This window comes from Apteryx rowi, unplaced genomic scaffold (genome assembly GCF_003343035.1).
Source record: "Apteryx rowi isolate R43461 unplaced genomic scaffold, aptRow1 scaffold_1055, whole genome shotgun sequence".
NCBI classification, from domain to species: domain Eukaryota; kingdom Metazoa; phylum Chordata; class Aves; order Apterygiformes; family Apterygidae; genus Apteryx; species Apteryx rowi.
Window position 1 is genome coordinate 43,029 of NW_020447259.1, and position 15,057 is coordinate 58,085.

The following is a 15,057-nucleotide window of genomic DNA, read 5'->3' on the forward strand; positions in this document are numbered from 1 at the left end:
AAGCTTAATACCCAAACCTGAACCTGATTTTACTACTGAATTAAATGATTTAGACAAAGTAAATGCAGTAAAATTCCAGCTTTCTTCTACTTGTTTACCCATGGGTCTGGCATAGACCACATGGCTTTGAAATAACACAAGTATTAAGCTGGAAAAAGAAAGGCATGCATCTACTTCTATATTAAAACTAACATCTCTACAGGACCAGGGCAATTTGGGGTTCTATTACTTCTTTTTATTTTTATTCTGTTAATTTTGTGTGTGGGTTAAGTTATATTTAGAGCAATAAAGCAAAGAGAGAGGCCTGATTAATGTGCCAGTGTACTTTTGTGCTGGATATTGCCAGAGAGATGTGGTTCTGAGAGCAATGATATCCTGAATATCACCCAGTTGATTTGGTAAACAACTATAGATGATAGAAACATTGCTTACTACTTTAAATATTTTTGTGTAGGACTTAACAACAGTAGAATTCCATAAGAAAACATTTTGAACACCTTTGCTAAGGGCCCTGACACAAATGAAATAGGCCTGAATATGTGAGTATACAAAAGACAAGAGGCACAGAAGTAATTAATAAATCAGATAAGGTCTTTGATGCTTTGCTGTTGAAATTAATGTACTGATATGCCATAACCACTTGTTCTAAAATACGATGAGTGGTTTTTTTCTGGATCGAAGGTAATAAATAATTTTAACAGACAAGATCTTATTCACACAAGATCTTAAAACAACTGACACAAACAGAAAAATATAAAATGGTTGGAAGATATCTTAAAGATGTCAGTTTAACTCCATAAATCTTAAACATGACTAGTGACCCTCTTTCTCCAAGAATCAAAGTGCAATAGCTTGACTGTTAATATAGTTTTATATTGCTGTGTGTCTGTTTCCTGTTTAGGTGTAATTATGCCACCTCCTCCCCCTCTCCCCCTAATTACAAATACTCTCATAAACAGCACCTAGAGGAAATCCACAGGTTGTCATTGTTTAGCAAAAGGGGTACTTTACATTTTATTATTACTGTTGTAATAGCCAGCTTGTTCTATAATTTGTCAGTCTATTCAAGATATTCAACGTTCCAGTTGCCTACTGCAAGCTGATGATTATTGTTTTCTACGTATTTCCTCCTGCTTCTCAGAACTGATTAATTTAACTTAATTACAAGAAATTTTTCTAATATTGTTACTATCTTTTGTATGAATAGTAGATCCCTAGAATGATAACTCCTTCTCCATGTTTTTCTTTTTCTTCCTCTTTCACTTCTCTTCCTTCCCCTCCTAATTTAAGGAAAGGAATAAACTGGCTGATATTCCAATTATCTGCCCAGCTGGTGAGGATTTTGTTTCACAGGATACAGAGCTGTCATCTTCAGCCAAAGAGGATAGTTTACAGACTGAGTTCCTGGCAGAAGAAATACCCTCTGGAGAGGAATATGAGTGTATATCACCTGATGATATCTCTTTGCCACCGCTTTCTGAGACACCAGAATCCAACCTCTTGCATTCTGAAACAGAGCTAGAAGAGCAGTGCTGCTGTAGTATTCATAGTCTGCATGTCAGTTCCTATAGCTTGCAAATGCAGAAAGACATTAGTAGTAAAAAAGGTGCTGAAGCATCTGATCTCTTAACAAATTTTGCTTATGCTGATGCTACAAATGATAGAATGGAAAGCCCATCAGATCAGTTTGAGAAGTTTCATATCTCTTCAGTAGATTCTTGTCCGAAAGTCAGAGTGAAATCTCCTCTGACTTACAGTTTACAAGAAATACCTGAAGCTAGCACTGCTTCCTGCACAATAAATGCCATACCAGCATATAGCATGATAAGTGAAGTGTGCAAAACACATTTGCAACACCTTGAACTTGATAAAAGCATGGCAGAAACACAAGAACAATTGCATGACTTGAATAACTTTACTAAAACCCAGGATAGGCTGCATGCTTTGCCTGATGCATTCTCAGGTTTCATGTTTCAATCAGACGCCACCAGAAGTTGTCAGAGGCAGATGGTCACCCRAGAAGAGATTAGAAGTGCATCAGAAAAGAACAGCATGGCCAACCTTTCTGGACAGGCGCCTAACTTCTCCCAGCTTCTGTCTAACATGACCGTCATGGAAGGTTCTCCAGTAACTTTGGAAGTAGAAGTAACAGGATTCCCAGAGCCTACACTGACATGGTGGGTAGCTTATAATGAAAAGAACTAAATATCCCTACTAGTAAGACAAATTGAACCACTTATAACTATATTCATTAATCTATACACTAGAATAAATTGCTTGTGTCCTTTTCACTCCACACTTGTGCATGGCTCCCACTTTCAAAATTGTTTTGACAATTAACCTACTTGAAATAATCTCTCTACACTTAATTTCATGAATAGTGAAAGCATCAAACCACTGTAAGCATATCAAACATTTTTTAAACAAATAAAGCATGTACTTTTTATGTTCATTCTCACTCTGACATTCCACATCTTTAGTAATTTGTGAAAAAATGCCCACTCCACATTTACTGTAAGGGAGCTCCTCTGCATTGTCTCAGCAACTTGCCATTGTATATTTATATATATAACACACACACACACAAATATGTATTTATAGCGACTACATACACACATGATTGCATGCATAAGAGAGAGAGTTATCAAAAACTGGAGAGATGTTACATGTAAAAAAAGCCTAAATGTCTGTACTAGAGCACTAGTTTTCTATTAAATATTCACTCTCTCTCTTTTTGAATTGCTGCATGTCCAATGAGATTGCTTTATACTGTATTTGTTAGAAATAGAGATGCTATAATATAAATACATTTTAAGATGACTTTTCAGAAATCCTCTGCCAAAGATGGAGACTGAAATAGGGGCAGGATTTCAGCATTAGTCCTCTATGTGCTGGCATATTTTGATAAAATTTTACTTCACTTGCCATGTTTTCATCTTTCCCAACAGAGGCCTTTCTTTCTGTATATTAAATTTAGATATGTCTCCTAATAATGTTAACATCAAAACATTTACAGTCCTACACAAGTGAAGCAGTTGGACTCTGCAGTAGACAAAACATATTAATTGCACAAACTATTTGTAAGCTTTCAGTAAGCTGAATTTTCTTCTATGACACTGATTAAAATACTGTACACTGCAACCTTGGCAGTATACTCTGCTTATATCAATAAAGTAATTTAGTTTTCAGTCCTAGTACTCTATACTTGGAGGAATATTGCTGGTGAAACAAGAGGTACCTTCAATTCTATTTTATCACTAGGAAGCCTTAATTTAGCCCAGAAATATATACACTGTTGATATATGGTATTTTAAACAACAACATGCAACTGACAGCATTTTGCACATTAGAAATTTATGAAAATAGACATGATACTTTTATAATTAAAAATTTAGTATCATAACACCAATACCATGTATTTTATACTGATATAGACATTTTATCAGATGTATATGTGGAAAAACACTTTTGCATTTGTGTTAGGTTAAACATGCTGAAACATAGGTTAGGCCTATGCTGAAACACCAATCAGCCAATAGCAGCCAGAGTTTTCTTTCACTTCCAATGGGTAAATCAGGAATAAATATGAATTAATGCAGGCTGAAAGATCCTCAAGTGTTAGAATATGACACCAGTTCCTTGAAATAATTCCTGTCACATTGCTGTATACTTTTTGATGATCTGAACTAAGTAAATGTGAGGGGGGTGGGATGGAGGAACAAGTCCTGGACTGTTTTTTGTATCTGAAGACATAGGTTCAGAAAGTTTTTGTGTTGCTTGTTCATCTTAAGACCATATTTCCCTGGGTTGAATGTGGATTAATTCAACACCTTATTAGCAAAAATGTTGTTTCAACACAAAACTGAGGATCCAGTTCTTTATGCTACTCTCTCCAGTACTGCAGTGACATAACTGAGTGACTTACCCATGCAGAACCATTTTCAGAACCATGGGACCCACATTTTCTAGTATTAAGAATATATTGTCCAGCAATCTGAGTCATTTAAATATGCATCCATATTGATATATAACTGTTTAAATATGAGGGATGAGGGCGCTGCAGCTAGCTCCATCTTTTGCTGCCAAGTTAGTGTTATAGAGGTTGTCTGAATTCAGAAAGTTCTGCTTAGCATACAGTGATATAAATCTGACTTGAAACCTGACTCTCTGCTTCAGGTACAAGAAGGGCCAGAAACTGACTGCAGATGAGCACTTAAAGCTTTTACAAAAGGATACAAAGCATACATTGTTCATTCAGAAGGTGTGTGATAAAGATGCTGGCCTCTATGTTGTTCGAGCTAAAAATTCTGGTGGTACTATCTCATCGAGTGCCATTCTCCATGTGAAAGGTAACAGGTCACCTATCACAAGAATAGACTGGATAACGCTGTGTGTCATCTATATTAGCATATCACTAATGTACTGGCTATTCACTTAAGTACAATACAGACTGCACTGGACTTAATTCTCACATGCTGGGACAACATGAAATTGATGATCTTACTGCATCTTTCACAAACTGTACCAAACTGCTTTTATGTCACACTTTATATATTGCTTGTTTCTTAATACCAGTATTATGTTTGTTGTCTTTTGTCATACTGATGTTTAGATAAAAAGTTACTAATATTTTCTAGGATCTGAGGCAGAGTTTTGCATTTAAAAATTTTAGCGTTAAAAGCATTGAAAACAGTTTTAATGTTTATAGGTGTCACGTTAAAATACACAGGTGCAGTGCTCAGATCAGTGTATATTTGAGACTGATGTATATTTTATGATATACTTTTGGTTTTGAGGGGATTGGATTTTTTTTAAACATCAAATGTGTTACTTCCAATGCCATTTTTCTCATATAATTTTTAAATACTTTTCTGTGTGGGATAAGGCTTCTTAGACAATCAACATTCATGATTGCACTAGCATAGCTCAGATCTACGTCTCAGTCTCAGCCTAGAAAAAAAGCAGGTAGTCTCAACAGATGAAAGCTGCAGTACTTCTAATAGACATGTGACTGTCTGCACTAGGAGGATTTGACCCAGAATTGTCAGGATTTGTGTGTCACTTAGCATACAGTAGATTAAAACCCCCAAATGTTTACAAAATAGGACTTATCAACGTACTTATCTTCCTGCTGCTTATTTTGGTCATAATGCTTGTGATACTTTCTCTGCCTTCTTATAAAATAAAAAAATACAAATATTTCAAATAATTCACTAAATTGCTAATGTGAGACAAGAAATGTAATAAAGAGAGCATTTGTGCACATTTCAAATTTTAAACCCACTGATTTCAAACAGAATCAACTGAATTGGGGAAGTACCCAGGAGAGTAATGTGCACCCACAGCAAGAAAAGATTGCTTTAGTGCAGTCAAATAGAATTCTTCTATAATTCAAAGGAGTAACATCCAAACCAGGAATTTGTTCACTTATGTATTGCATTTCATTCTTGATGAGGACAACCCTAAATACTATTTGTTATTTTAAAAAATAATAATTTATTTGAATATTTGGTAAAAGCAAAATAACTGTGCCAATAGAAGACTTCATTTATAAACCCTCAAATCTAACTTTTAATTTCTTCTCCAGTACTTGTTGTATTTGTACAGTAAAAACAATTGACAAACAGCTGCATAATATTTCTTGCATATCTGATTTGCAGCATTTATATTATGACTCTGTGTAGAAAACTTATACGGAGGAAATATTTACTATCTCTTGCAAAATCTGCAGAAAGGAAATAAGCCTTTTACTTCACAGAATGCTGTGAGCAGAGTATATATTGCAAATTGCAGGAGGTCAGTGAGACTGGAGACTGACACTTGGATATTTTGGCCCAGTGACTGCAACTTTATTAAAATTCCTGTGACTCTGAAACAGGAGATGTCCTCAAGGCAACATAACCTCACAGCAATAAGAGAGGGAGGAGGTGGTGAGCAGATGGGGGACAAAATAAACTCTATCTAGAATTGATATTGAATATCAATATAATAGAGAACAGAACTGAAATAAGGGTAATAACCCTTAATGCACAACTTTCAAAGTCCAGTCATCTCCTGAAAATGTTGATCCATAAAAATTCTCCCAGGTATATAAATGACCTCTTTTCTAAAATTGAACTTGCTATTTCACAATAAGGCTATTTTTAATAATTACTACCATTTTGAATGTTTCAATTTTTATAAAAGTAAAATTCAATTTAGTGGTTTTGTGTCCTTGTGACTTTATATACCTTTCGTAGTTATAAACAGGCAGCAGAGAAACTATGTGAGCAAGCAGACTTGCATAAGCATTTTGTTAAGCAATATTGTGATAAGAACATCCAAAATGCCTTTCCTACATGGTATGAGATTCTGCCTGCTGAAGAGCTGCCAATGCTTCATAGCCTGATCCCGTTCCTAATGCACAGAATGCTGACAGCCCACAGCCAGCAAGTAGATTTCTGATCAGTATGTGAAACAGTAGTCTAATTCAGTGCAGTTAGTTTTGCAGTTTCTATCAGTTTTCATTATCAGTGGATCAGAAGTTACATAATACTGAGATTCAAACTAAAGAAAACCAGATCACTATCAATATGGTGATCTGACCTCCAGTATTCTTCCTGACAGACTGGAAATTAAGGCTGTCTTAGTATCACCCATTTTCTTTATGGGTGTTAGCAGACCCACTGAGTCTCCTAGGTGACAGCTGCTCTTCAATCTTCTGCTTTTATTGAGAGTTGCAACTCCACCAAAAGTCAATCATTCAAAAATTAGAGGTTTTCATGGATGTTCTTTTTATTTGTTTTCTGCTTTTTATAGAACAGGAATTGGAGGTAACTTGGATCAAGACTTGTACTTGGATCTGATTGCTTGCTAACACTTATGGAGAGAACACTTTATAATAATCAGCTCTATAAATTAAAGAGGCAGCAAGCAGACAGAATTACTGGAGGAGTGTATACAAATCATGGTAACAAATTCATTCCTCTCCCTTCTAACACTTCTTGATGTGCATCCTGCAGGCTCTGGGTGATATGACAGTGGAGCAGCTTTGCAGGCCTTCTCCCTGATAAACATTTCCATTAAAGCTGCCTCTGTTCCTGTTGTTAACTTTACTTAAGATTACTATATTCCCAGTCTTTTGCCTTAACAGGCTTTAGAGCAAGTGGGAGAAAACTGAGTTACTTGGTTCACCTGAGATTTGACAGCCAGAATCCAAGGCCAGTTTGCAGAGTTGTGTGTAGGTAAGAGATGTTGCTTTGAGCCCAAGCAGGATTTATTCGGTCTTTTTATTTAGTTAGCTGTTTAGAAGCCCATAGATGATGTAGCCTATTATAGGAGTTTGGCTTACACTCCTAATTCCAAGCATAACAAGGAAGACCATCATCTTTTCTCTGAGAGTAAAAAGTTAAAGAAATGCCTTGGAGAGAGAAAATTTTATTCAAACACTTACAAATGTGCATCTACCTATGAACAGGCATACTCTGCCTTTTATAGGAAAGCTCTGAGTAAGTATTATGCCTCTTATCTCAAACTCAGTCTACTCACATTTTGGCCCCTTTGCAGAAAGACCCATTTAAAATCAATACTGTGCTGATTTTTTTCTTCTGAAATATAGTTTAAATAGGGCATGAAATGAGCCTTGTTAATAAAGTTTTTGTTTTCCTTATTTACTTTTCTCTTTTCATCATATTTTTAAAAGTACTATTGGTAGTTCAGGTATTAACATATAAAGACGGTTTATCTTACTGGACCTTTTTCAAGGCCCTGCTAATTGAGTCTTGATTTAGGATGATAGACTCTAGGAAGACTTTCCAGATGAGGAAGCTGTATTGACATGTTGCCCCTGTAGCTGTTCACTGCTGCAATGCAGTGTTGAAACAGGACCAGTGCTGGATTTTGTTGGTTGAGGAAGGATGTTCTTAAGCCAATTCTATCTAGAAACTCACTAAAGGAGAGCGGCCCTCTGCCCACAAAGCTACCAAAGAAGAATGGTAGGGAAAAGCCACATTTGGTGAAGTTAACACCCATTTGCCAATTTGAACCCTAAATGTCTGTTCTAATTGACAAATCAGGTAGCCCAGATTTCAACAGATCCTCACAGAAAAAAGGTGTAAACGATGATCTTGTCTCCAGCTATGCCTGGCCAAAACAAAATTGTCCCACCGGGGAAGTGCAGATTACTGCAGCATTCTTTGCACAGCCTGAATAACATTATATAGGCCTAAGTGGGGGCTAAGGTTTATGTGAAAGATCCCAACAGATTACCTTTCACCCAGGGAAGCTAGCTGTGTTTCCAAAGGAAGTGAGCATCAATTTGGCTATTACATTTTAAAGGCAGCTGAAGTGGCTTGTGATCTGCTCCCTTGCCAGAATGTCTTTCATTTTTATTCAGACATGTTATCAGTGAAAGAAAGCATCATATTACTGGATTAAATCCTGGAATTAAGCTTTTATTTAAATGTAAAATAAGGTCTTTCAGGTTTGATGCATTTGAAAGAAAGTGAGATGCAGATGAATCCAACTTTCAAAAGTGAAGTATGCTATTGTTTTTAAGAGTGTGCACAAGTATGGCATTCATGATATTGCTATATAACAGACATTGTGAAATTATAAAAGATCAGCATCTTGTCACTTCTGAAAATATTGTCATTTTTGCGTAGTCAGGTATAATTATTAAATGAAAAAAATATATAAGGCCAGAAATTGCCTTAACTCATCTGTGGATCTTAATAAACTATTGCGGAAGTATGTAATTCCTTTGTTCATTAAATCTGACCTCTGAGAATTTGAACATTTCTGTGAATTTTAGATTTACAAAATTTGATTTTCACTTACCTCAGACTGAGCATGGTATTGCATCTAACTTAATCACTAGTAGCTTTAAATGTACAGTTTTTAATAGGTATGTAGAAATCAGGCACATTTTTAACAGCTGCAACAAGCAAGTTAAAAAAAAAGAGAGAGAGGGAGAGGTTAGAGCAGGAGAAATTAGAGAGGGAGAGATTAGAGATACTGGCTATACAGTAGGATACTGAAAGGTTCCTGGGCTTTAATGCTTGGCTTTGTGGACAAAGGTGTAATCAATGTCGATTACTGCTAGGTTGGCAGTCTGGATTTTTTTCACTTTATATAGTGAATCAAAATGAGTTCTGAAAACTTTCTGCTGGAAAACTGTTGCTGTTTTCTGTTCAGATTATCTAAAATAAAGAGTGACAGTGGTGTACTTTTATGCTATACTATTGTTTCTATGACAGAAAGGCACCCTCATTCTTCTTCAGCAACAATTTCAAAGTCATGTTTTTTTCCTTTTCAATGCTTTTTTTTATAGTTCATGTTGTTCGTGCGTCACTTCCTTGTCCTTTCAATCTCCTTCTTTCTGTAGAGACAGAGAATACATGTGGGGGTTTTCTTTTGTTCTGGTTCTGCAGCTTTCTTGTTTTACAGTACTGAGCTCCTCTAATCATGATCACAGGTTCAAACCTTTAAAGACTTACAGACCCCAAAATATTTACATCTCTTACTGACCGCTCACTTAAAAAGCAGATTTAAGTATTAGACTCTCCAGCTTTACTGCAGAAGTGTTATCCTTAAGCATATTACTAATCTAGCCTCACTTCCTCCTTCCCTGTATGCAGGCACTCATTAAGAAAGAAAGTGGTGAGCAAGATTGCCTGACTGCAAAAAGTGGAATTGTGTGAAGGGGAATTTTCATAAGATGCAGAAGTTTGGAGGGGAAAAGGGTTAATTTTTTTCCTTCTTCAAAAGAAGCAGTCTGACTGTGGGCCCAGGTGTGAGTAAGTAGGCAAACGGAGGCAAAGGAATTTGGCTGATTGGCTATGGATCAAATGTGGCTGGAGCTGCAATGGAGAAGGTGGCTTCCTCTCAAATGATTAGTAAGGTATGCCTATTTCTAGACCTTGCTCTGGAGACTTTGCCAGTATTTTTTGTTTGTATATGTGCTTTGTAGCTCAAGGAAGCCTGTATCTTTAAAAAATAAAGCTCTGCACTCAGACTTCCTTTGATGAGGTTACCCCATGGTATTCAAGGAAACTGGAGCTCTGCATATGGATATTTCAGGTAAACTGGGAACATCAGACCCACTTGGTGTTCCTTAATAAAGCTCCTTCTGAGTTTGCTAGAAGCTTGAGTAAAACGAAATCTCCAAACAGTAAAATGCAGTCTCTTAATTTAGACCAACACAAAGAATCTGAAGTTAATGAGCAGTGTGGTGTGAATATTGTCTCACCAGAATCTCAGTCTAACCTCAATTTTTAGAGAAGATACAGTTAGGAGGAAGCAGAAAAGCTTGCTAATAACACRTCTCAGGACATTGAGAGGTTTGAAATTGTATGCCCACAGTAAATAGATTGAAAATAACCATGAGGCAATAATAAAAAATAACTGCTGAAAACAATTTGGCGTGACCTGGTGTCACCTGTGTGTGAGACTGGGGATGAAAGCTGTGTAATAAAGCCAGACCCATGTGATCTCTCCACCTGCTGTTTTTGTCCAGAGCTCTGTGTTTTCCTTTTCATGCCTACTATTTTATCAACTTGCAGTAAAATTTGACTTTTTTCTACAAATATTTTAATATAATATTTAATATTATGAATTGAGAGTCAGGCACTGAATGGACGAACTTTTTATGTTAAGCTACCAGAGTGTGATTTCACCTGAAATGTTCTCCTATGTAATGCTGGAACCAAGATCTTTTTTTTTTTTTTTCCTAACCTTCGTGTTTCATGGGATGTCCAGCCTAGAAATCATTTCTAATTGACAAGTTGTCGTAGCTTATTCTGACATTTCATTATGATATTATAGGAAAACCCTTGGTGAAGTATAGCCGTCCATTCCATTTTGAAGGTTGATGTTGCTGGCAGAAGATGAACTCTTCTTTTTGCAAAAGACTTTGGCCTCCTGTTGAGTACTAGCCTGTACTTYAGAGAGTTGTGGTAGCTGTTACTTTAGGGTTCTCTTTGCACATGCTTTTCCCTTTGCTGTCTAGAAACTGGTCATTTTAGTTTTTATGTTTGCTGATACAAAATCAAAATGTGATCTGATCATCGTTGCCATTCCACTGAGATCTTTTTTCTATTTTGTTTTTTTTTTATTGTAAACACCATCCTGGCATGACTTGCAGCCTGACTTCACAAGGTGATGCAAACCCCACAAGTTATGGAGTTCAGCCCAAAACACCAAAGGAGTGTCCGATACCTACCTAATGTTCTCTGATGAAATACAAGCTATACCTCCCCTTATTCTATATGGTAGATGAATCTCTTTACAGTGATGCAGTTTTGCTCACATCAGGCCAATTAGCATTTCACCTAGCGCATATCTTTAACATAAAAAACCCTTAAAAATTTTTTGTTTTGTTTTTATCTCCAAGCCATGGACCTATTTGTCTGATGTACAATACAAGAAAAAGAAAGACATTTTGCATAGGTGCTTTATTTTCAGCAGAAATTTGTCTACGCCAGCTGGCATTGTGTAAATCCTTCTTTATGAGCAGATTTATTGCCATTTCTGAACTGAAAAAGCAAGAGGAAATGAACACTTTTTCAGGAGTTATGTGGCTGCTTCAATGTTAGTTATACATCTGTGTTGAATGTTTTGGCATTTTGGTTCTGCCTATAGTGAAAAAGTGGCTTCACGAAGGTAGAGTACATACTACAGTATCAACTAAAAGAAAGGGGTGGAAGGAGGGAATATAGAACAAATAGGGAAGGACAAAAGAAGAAAAGTAATAAAGATAAGAGAAGTAGAAAACATTAGGAAAAATGTAGAGGGAAGGAGAAGGGAGATGTCTGCCAGAAAGCTCCTGCCTTGGAGTTTGTAAGAGACTAATTCCAGCAGAGCGGGAATGTGAAAGAACTCTCCCCATCTGCCCCTCTCCCCCTGTAGTGAAATCAGTAATAGCTGGGACCTTTTGTTACTGTTCGTTTGTAGAGCCCTAGCAAGCTTTAGAGACAACTTGTCCTAGATTCCTACTTTAAATACTCAGAAGGCAGGTATAGAAAATTTCCTGCTGCATTGCCACCCTTGATTCTGCCTGCCCAGTGTTAGTGGGCGGGCTCAAGTATATCAATGACTGCTCTTAGGAATGTGTAATTTCCCTTCCTCGATAGGACTGGTCATATTGAATATCTGTTTGTGACTTAATGCCAGCTGTCTGCAATGAAGATGCAGAGGTATAAACTTGGTTATCCTACTGAAGTGAGTGAAGCTGCAGATCCCAAATCCCTGTGCTTCAGGTACATGCAATACAATGGTGCTGGCAGATTGTGCCTGCTAGCTTTCAACAGTTGAGAACTGAGCTGTTTGAATCACTGGGACTGGCTAATACAGATCTTAGGTTAGCAAGAGTATGGGAAAGTAAAACTCGTATCTACTTCTGCTCTATATTGTGGCCTCAGACCTACAGTTTATGGGAAGAATGTAAAAGCAGCTAAGACTTTATTGTACGTTGAAAACTTATGGCAAGTAAGAGCTTACCTAAGCAATGGATTTATTAATGCAGAGAGTGAAAATATCTGCCTGACTGTGCTGGGAGTCCCACATTTGGCAAAATTAGCCACAGACTCAATATATTTTGGGTTCAGATGTTACTGGGTATTTTTGTGAGATATGCTGATTTTTGTTTCACAATAGTATAATGCAAAATTATTTCTCCTAAAACAGTGGAGTGGTGTTGGCCCAACTGTGAACAGATTCAGGCCCTCTTATATATTAAACATTCAATAACTTTCCATTTCTGAGAAGCCTGGTGATTAGTGTTTTGCTAAATAATATGGACATATGGTTCAATTTATCATAAAGAGGAACAACAGAACATTCTTTGTCTGATAGAAAAGTACAATGTTCATTTTTGTTGGGGTATTTGTGTGCACTTCTGTGTTTTAGCATCTGGGCTGCTTTGGATCCCTTGTTTTATGAACATTTAGTCCGAGTTCTGAGGTCATTTTGTTTTTTGATGTGGCTCTCAAGGCAGAACGTAAGTGGAATTTAAGGTAGCAGTACAGTGATCAAGTAAATCCAGCTTTACAGCTCATTAAATAGTGTGTCACGAAGCAAGGTTCTGATTTAGTACACTGACTGCTGAAATTTCTTCAAACAGTTTTGATGAGTTTGTATTGGCCAGGCTTTGAATTGGCTCGTGTATCATCTGTCCTCCCACAGTTGGCATGAAGCCAGGATAAACTCCCTCTCATGTGCTCTCATTAACGCAATAAAAATGCAATTATGTGCCCGTGCTTGATCTGAATCAAAACTTTGTTGGATGATCTGGTAGTACATGGTTTCAGTATTACTGACGGCCAAAATAATAATCATGACCAAAGTAGTATTTAGGCCCTGTTCTGACCTTCAGCATTGCTGCAGAAATAGAACAGGAGTTTGTATGTTTCAGCAGCACTTCAGTCTGGAAGAATGGAATCTAAGCAAGTGAAGGAAGAGTGTTATGTGCAACAGTAAACTAAGTGCAAGAATTTGCTGTCTTGACTTTGTCCCTTTAAATACCTGTGTGGAATATTTACTCTTTTACTCTTCACTGAAACACAATAATTCACATATATTTATCTACCTACACAAAGAACACGATTCTTTAGCTTCACCATGAAACTAATATTACTATGCTGATGCATGAAAATCTTTGATGCTTAATAGCCATGTGTTTCAGGAAACTACATTGTATAGATAAAAGATGTTTGCCTACTACTGTCTTGCAGAAAAATTCTGAGTTCCAGGCATCAATAAAGGCTCTCTTTGTCATGCTATGAGAACGTTATGAGAATGGATTTTTGCTTTGGTTCCTTTAGTTATGCTCTTTAAAATACAGCAAATTTTTTTCAGTACAAGGAAAACAGCCAAACTTCATACGAAAATTTGGACATGTAACTCTACAAGAAGGAGAAGATTTAATCCTACATTGCAGCATATATGGAAGGCCCAAACCACAAGTCTCCTGGACTAAGGATGATACTCCAGTGACAGCTCGAGGAGGCATCAGTGTATGTCCTAATGTTCTTGAAATATTTCTTGGGAGGAAGATAATACATTTTACTTTATGCTACTAATAATCTCCTATGTGCATTCTATTCTTTTACAGATTGAGAAATTAGGAGACACCTATTACCTCTTAAAAAGAAATGTAGTCCTTGCTGATAGTGGGAAGTATGTCTGCGTTGCCAGCAATGAAGTTGGGAAGGCATACTGTTCAGCTTTCGTAACAGTGATAGGTGATTCACCCTGGCCAGCTGCATGCTTTTAGGCACATTACTATATTAAATGAGAGACTTTTTGCCACTTACTGATGTGCATGTTTTGTTTCAGAGAAAAATAAAAAAACAGAAATTTCCACTGTAACTCAGACTAAATCAGAATGGGAACATGAATATCTTTCAGAAAAAGTGAGTGTCACTACAGCTGAACTAGCACAAGCCCAGGACACATATTATGTGAGAGGTCAAAGGCCAGTGGCTAAACATCTGCCAGTAAGGTAACTTGCAACTTAATCTGTGCTACATCTAGTAGTACCGTAATAGCCGTAATGACCTTAATGTACGAAGAACATGTCAAACACACTTTCTAATCCTATGAATTTTTGAATAATTAAATGAAGTGCATAATGTGATGGCCTTTTACATTTAATACTTCATCAGAAGGTATTAAATTCTGTTAGTTTAAAGACCTTGTCATAATACAATAGAAAATAGAATTCATGTGGAATAAGGTATTTAGTTCAGTGAAGTAACTTTTTTTTAATCTTGATATCTTAATCTAGATACTAAACTAAGACTGAATGGTGTAAAGGCACAAAGTATTCTAGAATTTCAAATGGATAAAACTAAGTATTTTTCTTATGGTGTGCAGATGAACTTTTGTCATGGCATAGAAATACACTATTTGTTAACCTGTCTCAAACAGTCGTAGGATTTTGTGAGTGAGTAGAACAAAAACTTAGCAAACCCATTTTCTGTATCACAGGTTACTTTAAAAATTGCTTCCACAGAAGTAGATCGGTCTGTTTCCTTTTTAAGGGAGGAAGTTATCTGCCATATCTAACTTCCTTATTTA

The 15,057-nt window shown here is 36.6% G+C and overlaps 1 protein-coding gene across 1 annotated transcript in view; it reads left to right on the plus strand.

Annotated features, from left to right (window-relative positions):
- Positions 1-15,057, plus strand: part of LOC112967706 (coiled-coil domain-containing protein 141-like) — a gene marked incomplete at its 5' end in the record, with an annotated part of 60,244 nt that overhangs the window by 42,451 nt on the left and 2,736 nt on the right. Inside the window, 5 exons of the mRNA XM_026069144.1 lie at positions 1,291-2,177; positions 4,177-4,349; positions 13,834-13,991; positions 14,090-14,219; positions 14,314-14,479. Coding sequence (XP_025924929.1) covers positions 1,291-2,177; positions 4,177-4,349; positions 13,834-13,991; positions 14,090-14,219; positions 14,314-14,479 — 1,514 coding nt within the window. The remainder of the gene's footprint in view (positions 1-1,290; positions 2,178-4,176; positions 4,350-13,833; positions 13,992-14,089; positions 14,220-14,313; positions 14,480-15,057) is intronic.